This window comes from Oncorhynchus tshawytscha, linkage group LG09 (genome assembly GCF_018296145.1).
Source record: "Oncorhynchus tshawytscha isolate Ot180627B linkage group LG09, Otsh_v2.0, whole genome shotgun sequence".
Classification (NCBI taxonomy): Eukaryota; Metazoa; Chordata; class Actinopteri; order Salmoniformes; family Salmonidae; genus Oncorhynchus; species Oncorhynchus tshawytscha.
The window spans coordinates 74,175,571-74,190,820 of NC_056437.1; the positions used below are offsets into that span (position 1 = coordinate 74,175,571).

The window sequence follows — 15,250 nt, forward strand, 5'->3', positions numbered from 1 at the left end:
TACAGTAGGATACTGAACATAGGCTATTCACGTTGTAGTTAGAGCGGCTATTGCGCTGTTTCCTGTTGTTGGAAGACCAAAGCGAAAAATAACATGAAGATTGGGGCACACAAGTGATGCTTGATGATAATCATAGATGCATTTTTGTCCAATAAATAAATGGCTTACATGGACACGTGGTTCTGGTTAGGAATTTTAGTTTGTTTGATATTTGGCAATGTGAAACCAACCAAACCAAATGAAAAAAAAAATACAATGTAACAAATAATTGAACTATAGATCAAAAACTGTGTGTGAAAACACTCGGAAACACCAGGAAACCAGGAAGACTCTGAACCACCAAGGTTGACGGCGCCACAGACATAGTCATGCTGATACCCTCGTGAAACAGAGCAGGCATGGAGAAAGTATCATACATCATGAAGCAGATAAATATGTAACATACTGATCTAAGCATGTGACACCAATACAAACTAGTACACAATGGTTTCGAACACAATGGTCTTTGCACATGATTTTGGAGAGAAACTAGCGCTCGCCCCGAACCTTTTTCATATAAAAGGAGGGGAGAAATGGAGGAGGAGAAAGGAGTCATTTGTAGAAAACGGTGGACTGAAGTTTAGTGTTACATGTGATGGTCTTACATTGACATTTTTCTAAAATGTTGATCTCGCAAACGTGTTGCAGTGAGAGAGGTTACATGTGGCGTGGCCGTGAAAATACTTCATACCGTAACATGGATCCTACTCTGATGTAAATAATCCTCCCAATCCAGACAGGTGCATTCAACTGAGAATAGCCCCTGTCATCAACCGGTACTACATCTCCTGGAGGTGTCTGAGTGTTATATGTCCCACGTCTGCCATGGGGGCTGAGATGAGAGGCCTTCTCAGAATGATTCATCCCTATAACAATGAGCCTTGACTCCTATAGCAATGAGCCTTGACTGTGTCTGTCACAATGGTCCATCAGGAATCAGGATGGAACATTCCAACACTATCTCTGTACTCCACTGATATTACAAGGCTGAGTATAGTGTTCAGAATGCATCCAATCAGTTTACCCATGGATTCATCATGGATACTGTATGTAACCTTTGCCCTTGTGGTACTATTGTCTAGCCCAGGCCTGGGCAACGGCCAGCCCACGACCTGATTCAATACGGCCCGCAGAATCATGCTCAGATAACGTAAAGAATTTGCGATAGTAAAGTTTTGAAAAACGTATTTGTTATTCAAATTAAAAGCCCAATGAATACTCACCTTTTGTGTAATGATTTAACTCCTACCGCTTGTGGGACATTTATTTTGAAGGCACGTATAAATACCAACTGCAAGAGGACAGACGGTGACTGACGGGCTGACACACGTCACAGTTACAAATAGTAGCTAGCTAGAAATTGTGAAAAAATGAGTTTTTCAAAGATTTCAAAGAAAAGGAAAGTAGACAATGAATGTAGGGTGTTTCAGCAAGAGTGGACATCGACATATTTCTTTATTGGGGTATCAGGGAAAGCTGTGCGCTTAGTGTGCAAAGAGAGCATCGCTGTCTTGAAAGACTACAACTTGTCCCGACACTTCCAGACGAAGCATGCAGAGAAATATAGGAATACGTCTTCTGAGCAGAGGGCAGGTGCATTTTGCTTTCTCCGTTGTAAAAGCAGCAAGGACTTGTCACAAAACTGCACTCAGCAAACGACAGAATTGCGAGAGCTAGCTATGAACTGTCCTACAAAATTGCTAAACATAGCAAGCCATTCGCTGAGGGTGAATTCATTAAAGAATGTTTAATTGACTCTGCAGCAATACTTTGCCCCGACAATAAAGAGCTGCTTGAAAATGTTTCCCTGTCAAGACGAACAGTGACATGGCATGTTGAGGACATCACAGAGAATATGAACAACAGTTGAAAGACAAGGGGAAGGATTTCACCTATTTCTTCTTGGCCTTGGACGAGAGCAGTGATGCACGTGACACGACGCTGTTGTTGATATTCTTACCAGGCATAAACCCAGACCTTGAAATTACAGACGAGCTTGCTTCAGCGCAGTTAAATGAAGAGCACAACCACAAGGAAAGGTTTATTGGAGGAGGTTAATAAGTATGTGGCAAATCTGGGACTGAGTTTTGAAAAGTTATCGTGTGTGACCACTGATGGGTGCCCAAACATGACAGGAAAAAACATTTGACTTTTGAAAAGGATACAAGATCAAGTAGCTGAGCTGAACCCAGATCAGACAATGATTGCATTATTCATCTGGAAGTGCTCTGTAAATGTTTATGAAAATAAGCCATGTTGTGGATACAGTCACTAAAGTGGTAAACTTCATAAGAGCAACATCTTTAAACCACAGGCAGTTTGTCTCGCTGTTGGCAGAGACAGAGTTGGGTCTTGCAGATCTCCCTTACCACACAAACATGAGATGGCTGAGTTTGGGGAAGGTGTTGAAAAGGGTGTGGGACCTGAAGTCAGAGATGGATTAAGAATAATTGGCTGATTTTGCCTTCACCGTGGACATCATGGCCCTCATGAATGAACTGAATTCCAAACTACAAGGGAAGGGTATTTTTGCACATCAGATGTACAGCCTTGTCAAAGCCTTCTAGGGAGAATTATTATTCCTCCTGACCCACCCAGTAGAAGCCCACAATCTCACCCACCTTCCTACACTACTAGTCTGTTCCCTATCAGATGACAACAATCTCACCCACCTTCCTACACTACTAGTCTGTTCCCTATCAGAAGCCAACAATCTCACCCACCTTCCCACACTACTAGTCTGTTCCCTATCAGATGACAACAATCTCACCCACCTTCCCACACTACTAGTCTGTTTCCTATCAGATGACAACAATCTCACCCACCTTCCTACACTACTAGTCTGTTCCCTATCAGATGACAACAATCTCACCCACCTTCCTACACTACTAGTCTGTTCCCTATCAGATGACAACAATCTCACCCACCTTCCTACACTACTAGTCTGTTCCCTATCAGATGACAACAATCTCACCCACCTTCCTACACTACTAGTCTGTTCCCTATCAGATGACAACAATCTCACCCACCTTCCTACACTACTAGTCTGTTCCCTATCAGATGACCTTCTGACACTACTAGTCTGTTCCCTATCAGATGACAACAATCTCACCCACCTTCCGACACTACTAGTCTGTTCCCTATCAGAAGCCAACAATCTCACCCACCTTCCTACACTACTAGTCTGTTCCCTATCAGATGACAACAATCTCACCCACCTTCCTACACTACTAGTCTGTTCCCTATCAGATAACTACAATCTCACCCACCTTCCTACACTACTAGTCTGTTCCCTATCAGATGACAACAATCTCACCCACCTTCCTACACTACTAGTCTGTTCCCTATCAGATGACCTTCTGACACTACTAGTCTGTTCCCTATCAGATGACAACAATCTCACCCACCTTCCCACACTACTAGTCTGTTCCCTATCAGATGACAACAATCTCACCCACCTTCCTACACTACTAGTCTGTTCCCTATCAGATGACCTTCTGACACTACTAGTCTGTTCCCTATCAGATGACAACAATCTCACCCACCTTCCTACACTACTAGTCTGTTCCCTATCAGATGAGCAGCAGGAGAAGTATACATCTCTGCTGCATGCTTTGAACAGGGAGTTTTATTGTCGTTTTGAGGATTTCAAAGTGTTGGAAAATGACATGCTGTTGGTTTCCTCTCCTTTCACCTTCAATGTGGATAACGCTCCCACTGACCTGCAACTTATCGATCTTCAGTCTGATGCAGTGATTGGAGAACTACTCAAAACAATGCCACTGACGAGGTTCTATGCATCTCTTGATGAACAAAACGTTCCAAAGATTCGGAGTCATGCTCAGAAGACGTTTGTAGTTTGCATAAAATAAGTAGCATATCTGGACGTGATTTACAGTAGATATACCTGTCAACACAGTCATACACATGATGTATAATCCTGTAATATGGTTCTGGCCCGCGATGGCAAAAATATATTCTAATGTGGCCCTCCATGGAAAATAATTGCCCAGGCCTGTCCTAGTATGTTGCAAACAAGCCATTTCACCATAGTATCTTAGTCTGTGCCCCTCCCCCTCTGCCAACCTCCTCCTCCCTCTGCTCTGTCTGTCACTGATGCCCCCTACCTGTCAGTGATACCACAGGTGCCCAACAACAGTTCAGCGTAGCGTCCCCAGCGTCGCTGCAGGATGATGTCGATGTCCACCGGCTCGTTGTCGATAAAGATCTGCTGCATGCAGCCGTGGAAGTGGTTCAGCTTGGTCTCACACTTCCTGATCGTGTTGTTAGTCTTCGGACACCCTGAGGATCAAAGCACAGAGGGAGGTGTGAAGATATGTTCCTATTGGGTTGTCATTTTGATAGTGAGAACATCAAAATGGTGGCTAGCGGTTAAGAGCGTTGGGCCAGTAACGGAATGGTCACTGGTTGAAATCTCCAAGCTGACTAGGTGATAAATCTGCCGATGTGCCCTTGAGCAAGGCACTTAACCCTAATTGCTCCTGTAAGTCGCTCTGGATAAGAGTGTCTGCTAAATAACAAAAAAAGTCAAAAAATAAATAATTAAATATAAAACAAATGATGTAGATGAACAGTGTTCTGGTATATAAGAGCAAAAGTAGTGCACTATAAAGGGAATTGGGTGCCATTTGGGACGTACCCCAGGTCTGGTCAACAGCTCACTTCCAGTGGTTGCTATTGTAATGTATGTTGATGTTGGGAACAGTAAAGTCAAGAGCCAGAACAGGTGTGGTGAACAGCTCACCTCCAAAGAAGTAGCGGTCCCCTGTGCGGACAGTGAAGGGGTTGGTGATTTTCAGCGGAGAGCCCTCCTCCTCATCTATGGTGATTGACAGTAGGTTGTCCCTGGCTGCTACGTCTACCGTGTGCCAGAAACCGTCATTCAAACGGTAACCTGAAGAGGAGAACAAACAGAAACAACATTAGAACAGCTTTAGATGTAATGAATGAGCAATCAGTATGAATGCAACATAATCCAGTATTCATTTGACAAAGCTGCATCTTCTACCGTCTCAACAAACGTTCTGCACATTATTTCGAATTTGTAGAAGAGTAAGAATTTATTAACGAGGCAGGGTGAGTTCAGTTCCACATTTTGGCTCACCTGCTGCGAACTGTAGTTTCTTCTTGCCTGGCTGAAAGAGTGTGACATTGACCTGTCCCTCACTCAGGCCCAGCTCCAAGGCTCCCAGGTCATCAGCGAAGCGTGTAAACATCAGCAGGCCTGTGTAGTCCCAGGAACGGAACTTAAACTTCACAAACATCCGAGGCTTCCTGAAGAACCCAGGCACCTGCAGGTAGTTGTTGGGCCCGGCGAAGGTCATGGGCTTCCACAGGATGTCACGGCACGCGTAGTGCATCTTTTTCTGAGAGAAAAGAATCATTGCATTTACAACAAACTACAAAGAAAGATTAGCTACATCACTGTAGGTCACAGGTAAATCGTGTGTGTGTGTGTGTGTGTGTGTAGGTAAACGAGTACGTGATGCAGAGGTGAAGTCGGATGAGAAGCTACACCTGCCGAGGGATGCGTATCTCAGGCTCCTGGTCCTGGGCCATGTTGATGACGTTGATCCCGTTGATGAAGACGTTCTCCAGGCAGCCACGGAAGTTAGGAACCTCTGGGAGGTGGGGCACATTGGGCTCAATCACTCCGCCCACATACATCTAGGAGAGTACCAGCAGAGGAATAAATTAGATAAATGTACCTGTATGATCAATGGAATATTATACTCAAAGGCACACATGTATTTGCTGGTTGTTTTTTTAACCTTTATTTAACTAGGCAGGTCAGTTAAGAACAAATTCTTATTTTCAATGACGGCCTAGGAACAGATCATGTGTATATCAACAAAGTACACCCTGAATGACAAGCAGGCGCCAGGTAAATAGTAGGCTGATCTCTGTCTATGACCATTGACCCCTTCAATGACCACTTCCTTCCTGTCCCTATGGACCACTGTCACAAGCCTGACTCCAAACTCTCCAGGCCCACTACCTTCTAATGTTCAGCAACAGAAAAAATGTCCAGACACACCTTAGCGTCTAGTTCTACGACCAACCTGAGTGTCCAGGTCTATGTAGGTGAAATCTCCTTTGCTAATGGTCGTCTCAGTGTGGGCGTCCACTGTGAAGTTGACCTGTCGACCGTAGCGCTTGATAGTGACGTAATGCCAGTGCTGGTCATCTAGTATGTTGCCAACGGTCATTGTGGTCCGACCGTCCACCTGGTTGACCGTACTGCTTCCTTTAATAGGAGAGCGGACATGAATGACGTAAGAATTTGATGGGATGATGGGAGTACTGCTATGTGAAACTCATTCAATAATCAAGTTCGCTATACTTCGCTATAGTTTGCTATAGTTCAAGCTATAGCTATACTGTAGGCCGTTTAGCAGATGCTTTCATCCAAAGCGACTTACAGTTCGACTTACACGACTTACAGCGTGTATACATTTTACTATAAATGTTTCCTTTAGAGAAGGTGGAGCTGAAGTAATGGCTATACCAACCTGAGTTCTCACAGATACAGAAGCCTAATGTCTGCTTCAGCAGTAATGGAGGATTGACAGGGAAGCCCTGTTTTTCATCCAGTAAAGAGAACTAGATCTAATCTAGGAAACTGAACCCTTACGTAATATCCCAGCCTATCAGATTGTATAATCACCCCACAACACGAATATTTATGTTCCATTAAGCATTTCATCTTGTGTTTATGACAATGAACAGATTGAATTTCCTTTGACTTCCATTTGTTTCGATTTGATCCTTCACAGACCAACAGGTCAGAGTGCTTCTTATCTGTCCTCCATCTATGGCATACCGCACTCTGACCAGTTTAGAGTCTCTGCCCAGCCGTACCCCACGCATTCCAGCTGATCCTACCTAGGCCGATGGTGAGGACGAGGCGTCCTTTCCTCAGTTCCAGGGTCAAGATGTCTCCCTGGACTCCCTCACTGTGTAGCAGCAGCCCGTCCTGCTCCAGGGTCTTAAAGTTCACGGCAAAATGGTCCTGCAGGGTCCGGAACCTCTTCCCTGGGAACATGAAGGCCACCGAGTCGTCTCCGTTCATCTGCATCACGTAGGAGTCTGGCCGAGAGAGAAGGGGAAAGTGGTTAGATGTTAGAGGTCGAATGGCACATTTGTCATCCTATGAAGATTCAAATGGTTGAGAGGCTCAAAAGTGTTCCTGTGATATGGTGTAGATAGATGTTTGATAGATACTGTTTAACGTGGGTGTCATTGAGTTGTGAGGGTTAACTCAATTGACTGTTGAGGTTAGTTACTGACTGTTAACTGTTATTTGCATGACTGTTGAGTGTGCTATCTTGAGATTTCGAAGAAGACTCCTACAGCAAATTATAGTTACAATGATTCTGAAAGATGTCCTTACCGTAAGCACAGCCAAACACCTCCAGCCTGACACCAATCTTGCCTCCATTCTCTGTGTTCCACCCCAGGGGCAGGAGGCGGATGTGTTTGGCTGTGAAGGCATAGTGGAACACATTCCTCTTCACCTGGTGGTAGTTCCAGTTCCCAGGCATCGTCTGTGCACAGCAGAGGGGGAGAGAGAGAGAGAGAGAGAGAGAAATAGAGAGAGAGAGAGAAATAGAGCGAGAGAAAGAAGAAGTTATTCATTCAGTAATAAACAGATAAAAACAGATTAGTGTTTTCAAACTCTCTCACTGAGGGATAATGTGGTAATGTTGTCTCTATTAACTGTTACTCTGTGGTGAACATTTCTAGAATGAACATGAAATCAAACAACCCACTGGGAACACACTGGTTGAATCAACGTTGTTTCCATGTTATTTCAATGAATTTCAATGAAATGACATTGAAACAACATGGAATAGACATTGATTTGAAGTCTGTGCCCAGTGTGAACAGACTGCCAAGGATTACATTTGAATGACTGTTTTTTGACCTGACAGACCCCAACCTAAATGGATAGTTCACTCAAATGTCATAATTTCATAACAGTCACTCCGAGCCTGAAGACAACTTTCAAGCTGAGAACAAATAATCAATAATTTGAGTAGATTATCCCTTTAACCCCCCCTCCCTACCGAGTTCCCTCCTTTCATAACGTAGGGCGTCCAGGAGTCGGGGCGGTCACCATAGAGTAGTGTGTACTTTGTGACCCAGTCATAGGAATTGAAGGTGCCCTGGGTGGCGATGGCCTGGATGCGGTACTTCCTCTTCAGATCAATCTGCAGCCAGGGCTGTCTGTCCCGGGGGGACGGGGACCAGCCACTGCTCCCTGGAGGAGGAACGCAACACACACACACACACGTCATCAACCAGAACTCACACTCTGACTTCATTACACACAAAACACACACATAGATATAGCCAAGAAAACTAACCATACAATTTGGCAAAGTTGGCAGAGTACAAAAAGTTATATCTGGAAGAGGCCAAGAAGGAGTTGGCATAGAGCGAAGATACCAAGGGATCAACACATTCATCTAGAACAAAAGATGAGAGAGAAGAGGCGGTTAAACACAGAGATTACAGTAATACTCAGACTACACAAGACATCATTCTCCAAAACCGTTCAAATCACACGATAACATCAGGGATTTCAGCTGAACAGAACCCAACATGTCTAGTGGTGCCTCTCCTCACACAGATAAGGGACAGACGTTGGATTGCAACTAATTAAGCACTTCATAATCTGTCCTGTAGCTGGGCCACAAGCTATGAACAGTCAACAAGTCTGATTACATTCAGAGGCAGGAAAACAAAAGCACAGACTAATTAGGCCTCTGTGTGGTGTGCAGTAATAACCCTTCCACAATATGACCTCCCATCTGCACAGTGCACGGTGCAGTCATCTGTAATGCTACAGTGTAAACTGGCTCCTTAAGAACAGGTGGAGCTGTACTGATGAATCTAACCATCAATCCTCCCAGATAAAGATGCAGAGACCTAACTAATGTCTTTATTTCAGCAGTAATGGATGGTGGATGGAGTCAGGCATGAAACCAGAAGCCAGTAAATATTTTTTCCACTGTGCCTGTGAGATGAATGATCGTTATAAAGAAGAGAACCTCCACCCATCCCCTTTTTATTGAGCTAAAGAAATGAATGGAATATGCAGAGGGCTTTCAGCTTTGCAAACACATTTGGAAATGAACAGTGCGAGTGTGTGTGTGTGTGTGTGTGAGCGTGTGTGTGTGTGTGCGTGTGAGCGTGTGTGTGTGTGCGTATGAGCGTGTGTGTGTGAGCGTGTGTGTGTGTGTGTGTGCGTATGAGCGTGTGTGTGTGTGTGTGTGCGTATGAGCGTGTGTGTGTGTGTGCGTATGAGCGTGTGTGTGTGTGTGTGTGTGTGAGCGTGTGTGCGTATGAGCGTGTGTGTGTGTGTGCGTATGAGCGTGTGTGTGTGTGCGTACGTGAGTGATCATATACATCTGTTTTGCATGAACTACTATGCAGTTAATGAACAGCGTTACTGACTGAGGCCTTGTCTCTCAGGGAGATGGGAGATAGCTGGTGTTATTCTATGGGTGCCTAGTGGACAGATAGCAGCTAAATAAATCAGAGGCGTTCCCTCATCGTCTCATCAACCGTCTGTCTCATCCGCCGTCCCCCCTCCTCGATAAATACCCTCAGCAATTAGGAATCACTATAATTCTGCCTAATCTTGTCACTGGCACAGATAAACCCACTATGTCCTCACCACGGTCACTAGAAAACACTGCCTTCTCTTCTGCAATGTCCTGACATGTCTGTTACTCCTCCGCACAGCTCAGAGGCATGTAGATAGGTGGGAAAGTAATAGATAGGGGGATAGTTGGACATAAAGGCTGAGAAGATGGAGAGAGAGAAAAAGACAAAGGGGGGAAAGAAAGAGAAACCCAAATCTCACAGTACAAAACCTGGGGAGGCTAAAACAATACTCCCCCTCCCACCCTCATGTCTTGGGGTAATCCTCTCTGTTACACGGTTGTTGTTTAAAACTAGTTTCATCGTTGTAGCTTCTATTAATACAGCTATCTCTGAGGTCAAACCGATGAGGGAGGGAGACAGGGAGCGACAGAGAGAGGTCGAAACCAAACCAAGGGAGACGTTTGCAGAATTAGTATTCAGCCTGCAGAGGGAGGGAGGGAGGGAGGGAGGGATTGTAGAACACCTCTTGAGGAGGGAGAGGGAGAAAATAAATGGAGACAGGAGCGGAAGAGCTCAAACAGGAACAACTATCAGGGGATAACCTCTGCTGAAGAATTGAACCTTATCTCTGTACTCTCCATACTACCCCACAGTATAGACAGCATCATTGAACTGGTCAGGAAGTTACAACAGTCAGTAGTACACTTTGCCACTCACTCTGAGCCTAAACGCCTTCTATTTCATTTCCCACCGTCAAAACAGCTCAATCTGTTTCATTTATCCTTTATTTTACCAGGTAAGTTGACTGAGAACACATTCTCATTTGCAGCAACAACCTGGGGAATAGTTACAGGGGAGAGGAGGGGGATTGAAGAGCCAATTATAAACTGGGGATTATTAGGTGACCGTGATGTTTTGAGGGCCAGATTGGGAATTTAGCCAGGACACCAGGGTTAACACCCCTACTCTTACGATAAGTGCCATGGGATCTTTAATGACCGCAGAGAGTCAGGACATCCGTTTAATGTCCCATCCGAAAGATGGCACCCTACACAGGGCAGTGTCCCCAATCACTGCCCTCGGGAATTGGGATATTTTTTAGACCAGAGGATAGAGTGCCTCCTACTGGCCCTCCAACACCACTTCCATCAGCATCTGGTCTCCCATCCAGGGACTGACCAGGACCTACCCTGCATAGCTTCAGAAGCAAGCCAGCAGTGGTATGTAGGGTGGTATGCTGCTATCACGGGACCTTGAATGCTGTCCTCCAAGGACCATTCAGGTGGAAAGAAATCAGCTGAGCCAGAGACATGTGCTGCCTTTGACCTTGACTGTTATAGAATACTGTCTCTGTCTGGGTATCTGAGTCTCGACTGGGTGACCTTTCTGGCCATGTCCCCTGATCCTCTCCTGCAGACATTACAGAATGAGAACTCACTGTTAATGAGGTATATCAAGAAGTACAATACTCTGCTGCCTATAGTTTGTTAGTCAAGTCAATAATTATTCAGCTAACTCCAACAACAAAGCCTATAACTAACCCTACACTAATAGAAGTTAAAGTTTACTTCCAGTTTAAGGAACATAGATTTTTGTTAATTTCTGTGGTGAGCAGTGTAGAGGGTTGTAGAGGGTGGAGAAGAACTACAGGTAGTAAAGGCATAGAGAAAGCAGAGAGCCAATAGGACTGCTGTAGGTTAACCCAGGCCTTGCCACTCAACGCCCACCTCCTACTGACAGGATGCTCTTATCTCTTCCTCTCCCCCCTCCATCCGACTCCAAACCTCCCTCCACCCTCTTCTCTCTCCTCACATCACCTATCCCTCCATCTCACTCAGCATGCCTCTTCTCTCTCTCTCTCTCTCTCTCTCTCTCTCTCTCTCTCTCTCTCAGAGCCATAATCATGAAGGAGCGCCTTACCTAACACCTTCCCTCTCTCTTCCTCTCATTTGATCTCAAATACCTCTCGAGTGGGTGTCGCTGTGTCGCAGTTACTAAAAGATGTACCCAGAGCTTATCCAGAACATTCCACCCCTCGCTCTCTCTTCCACTTCTTCTCTCTCCCTCACTTTCTTTCTCTCTCTCTCTCTTTCTCCTCTCTATCTCTCCCTCTCCATCTCTTTCACTCTCACCCCCTCTCTCGATCATGCTACTTCTCTATCTCACCCTCTCTCTCCCTCTCTCCTACCCCCCTCCCTCTAACTCCCTCTATCTATCTCGCCTTCTCGCTCTCTCTCTCTCTCCTCCCTCTCTCGCTCTCATAAATTGTATTTAAGGGCTTTATTGGCATGGGAAACATACATTAAAATTGCCAAAGCAAGTGAAGTACATAATAAACAAAAGTGAAATAAACATTACAAATTAACAGTAAACATTACACTCACAAAGGTTCCAAAAGAATAAAGGCATTTCAAATGTCATACTATGTGCAAATAGTTCAAGTACAAAAGGGAAAATAAATAAATGTAAAAATGGGTTGTATTTGTTCTTCATTGGTTGCCCTTTTCTTGTGGCAACAGTTCACAAATCTTTCTGCTGTGATGGCACACTGTGGTATTTCACCCAATAGATGTAGGAGTTTATCAAAATTGGGTTTGTTTTTTCGAATTCTTTCAGGGTCTGTGTAATCTGAGGGAAATACGTGTCACTTATATGGTCATACGTTTGACAGGTTAGGAAGTGCATCTCAGGTTCCACCTAATTTTGTGGGCAGTGTGCACAAAGCCTGTCTTTTCTTGAAATACAAGTCTGTCTATAGCTGCCTTTCTCAATAGCAAGGCTATGCTCACTGAGTCTGTACATCTCTCTCTCTCTCCCACTACCGTTCTCTCTCTCTCTCTCTCTCTCTCTCTCTCTACACCACCACCAGGGGTTCTCTCAATCCATCTATCATTAAGGGAATGGCTTGGCTCAGTCGGCTATAAGTGTGAAGAGCTGCTGCCGGCTTATCAGAGATGCTGACGCATCAGTCTCGTGTTACTGTAGGGTGGAGAGGCTGCAAGGGGCTGGGGCTGTCTGGGCTGACGCATCACAATTGCTGTGCATATTGAAACAGCCTCCTCCGGACACATCATGCAGTGGCCCATGATAAATGATGTACAGTGTGAGGAATATCTCTGCTTTTTCATGTATGGTTAGGAGCCAAGAATCCTAATGTTAAATGCCATAATGTTTTGGTATTTGGGTTGTGTGGCACACAGAGTGGAAGGCAGGCTGGTGCGTGTTAGAGTGCAGACTGAATTATTCATAGCCAAAGTCAGGCCTCACAGTGGGGAGTGTCTGCCTGGCGACACGGAGGACTGAGGGAAAGTTTAAAAAAATATATATTTTAAAAAGAGCTAAATATGAAAGACATCAAAGCCCCAAAACATCTCATATACAGGACCATCATCCCACAGCATCCTGCATCGGTCTAAGAATAGAACAGTTTCCACACTGGTGAACCTCTATCCTCCATATCAATTCCCATCACTCACACTCACACACACACACACAGCCACACACACCACAACACACAACTAGTCTCTGTGAGGACTGGAGATGCATGGGCAGCACACCAAGACGGAACAACACACATCAGTGCACACACACCCAAACAGATATATACACATTTTCACAGTAATAAACACATACATGCACAAACACCACAGGAGGCTGCTGAGGGGAGGACGGCTCATAATAATGGCTGGAACGGCGCAAATTGAATGGAATCAAACACATGGAAATCATGTGGTATTTGATACCATTCCACTGATTCCGCTCCAGTCATTGCCACGAGCCCGTCCTCCCCAATTAAGGTGCCACCAACCTCCTGTGACCCACACACACACACACACATACACACAGCAGGGCAGCTGCACAGACAGTAGCATAGTAGGAATGCTCCTGCAATGCTGTGTGTTAGCCCCACCCCAGATGAGCACGTCCCAGGAATGGAGTCTCCGTTCTAATCTTTAGAGTATATTCCTGGTTGCCTGCCTGACACAGCCTGAGTCGTGGGCACTGCCTCATATGCCTGCCAGCACCCAGATACACAGGCCGGCAGGCCAAACTACAGGGGGTAAATCACCACAACACCATCCCGGTAAACCAGTCAGGTTCCAAACACCATAGTGCGATACTACACCCCTAATGGCCAGCACTTACAACCAACTTCCCTCAATACTGAAGGCATACAGTAGTAACACAATAGACCACTGAACAAAATGCCACATCTAGAAAAACTGACCAGTGTGGTTACCCCCAACACACACATGGATTCCGTAACACCAACTAGTTACCCAAAATGGGAACCATGTGAGACCACAACAAAAAATAGACGTCGCACCACATGACCATAACAAGTGTTCACAACGTATTTATACAACCAAATGTACCATACATGGACATACAGTCCAACTCACCACAATATCACACCCAAATGCCCCAGATATTTAACTCCCACCTTAATAATCACTCTATCTGATAGTCCAGCAGCGCAGGATAGCCTGCCTGTGTGATCCTCTTACAGTAGTCTAACACCGCCACAGCACCAAGAGGGCACTGGGGCACTAAGTATTCACTAGTAATCCCTAATATAGCCTAGAGAGAGCAAAACAAACTACCTGCCCTGTTTACTGTACTATATGCAGTGATAGGAAGTGAAGTAACAATGTTTTTCCCCCTCTCCCTACACCCTACCCCCTTTCCCTCCCCCTCCACCCCACCCTCTCTCCCTCCACCCTACCTCCCTTTCCCTCCCCCTCCACCCCACCCCCTCTCTCCCTCCACCCTACCTCCCTTTCCCTCCCCCTCCACCCCACCCTCTCTCCCTCCACCCTACCTCCCTTTCCCCCCCTCCCCCCACCCTCTCCACCCCACCCTTTCCCTCTCCCTACCACCCCACCTCCCTTTCCCTCCCCCCTCCACCCCACCTCTCTATTAAAAAACTGCTTGGTGAATCACACTGCTGCAGCCTTTAATTCACATCTTCTGAGGTAATTGTTTGGACAGTGATTTATGGAAAAACATGGCACCAAGTTTTTCTCCACATGCATCTCAAATCCATCTCCCTACGGCCTTGCATGTTATAATACCCTGCTGTACAACCACATCCGAAGCGACTATTAAAAACGATATACATCATTGATCACGGAATTCCTGTTTGGAATTTTTGCTGCGTGATGCGTGTTCCTAGATGAAGGGGACGTTTTTGCTCGCGTACAGGTGATGAGCACACACTCTGCGAAAGTACTGCAGTGGGGTGGTCCCGCACGCAGCAGGCAGGTTAGGACACGGCTCAAATTATTCCATCATCCCACAGCATCCTGTAGCTTTTACAGATAATAAACCACATTTTCAGTGCCATCATTATCATACAGTTTGGGATATTCTCTGGCATGACCGTTACAGAATGCTGGAGAGGTGGGCGGGAAATGAACCATGCGATGCAGAAACTTGCACGCTGGCGCGAGACAGCACTGCAATGCAGAAAGCCCAGTACGAGACTGTAACCGCCGCGCGCCCTCAGCCCGCAGGAAACATGCCACTTGACTTTCCTCAGAATTCAAAGCAAAAAATATAGAGATTATGCAAC

The 15,250-nt window shown here is 45.5% G+C and overlaps 1 protein-coding gene across 1 annotated transcript in view; it reads right to left on the bottom strand.

Moving 5' to 3' along the window:
- The window catches only part of LOC112258677 (contactin-associated protein 1), a 32,346-nt gene that overhangs the window by 16,158 nt on the left and 938 nt on the right, over positions 1-15,250 (bottom strand). Inside the window, exons 2-10 of the mRNA XM_024433206.2 lie at positions 8,430-8,531; positions 8,130-8,323; positions 7,454-7,607; positions 6,946-7,149; positions 6,123-6,307; positions 5,578-5,727; positions 5,165-5,426; positions 4,805-4,954; positions 4,167-4,341 (exon numbers count right to left, since the gene is read on the bottom strand). Of these exons, the coding sequence (XP_024288974.1) occupies positions 4,167-4,341; positions 4,805-4,954; positions 5,165-5,426; positions 5,578-5,727; positions 6,123-6,307; positions 6,946-7,149; positions 7,454-7,607; positions 8,130-8,323; positions 8,430-8,531 (1,576 nt within the window). The remainder of the gene's footprint in view (positions 1-4,166; positions 4,342-4,804; positions 4,955-5,164; positions 5,427-5,577; positions 5,728-6,122; positions 6,308-6,945; positions 7,150-7,453; positions 7,608-8,129; positions 8,324-8,429; positions 8,532-15,250) is intronic.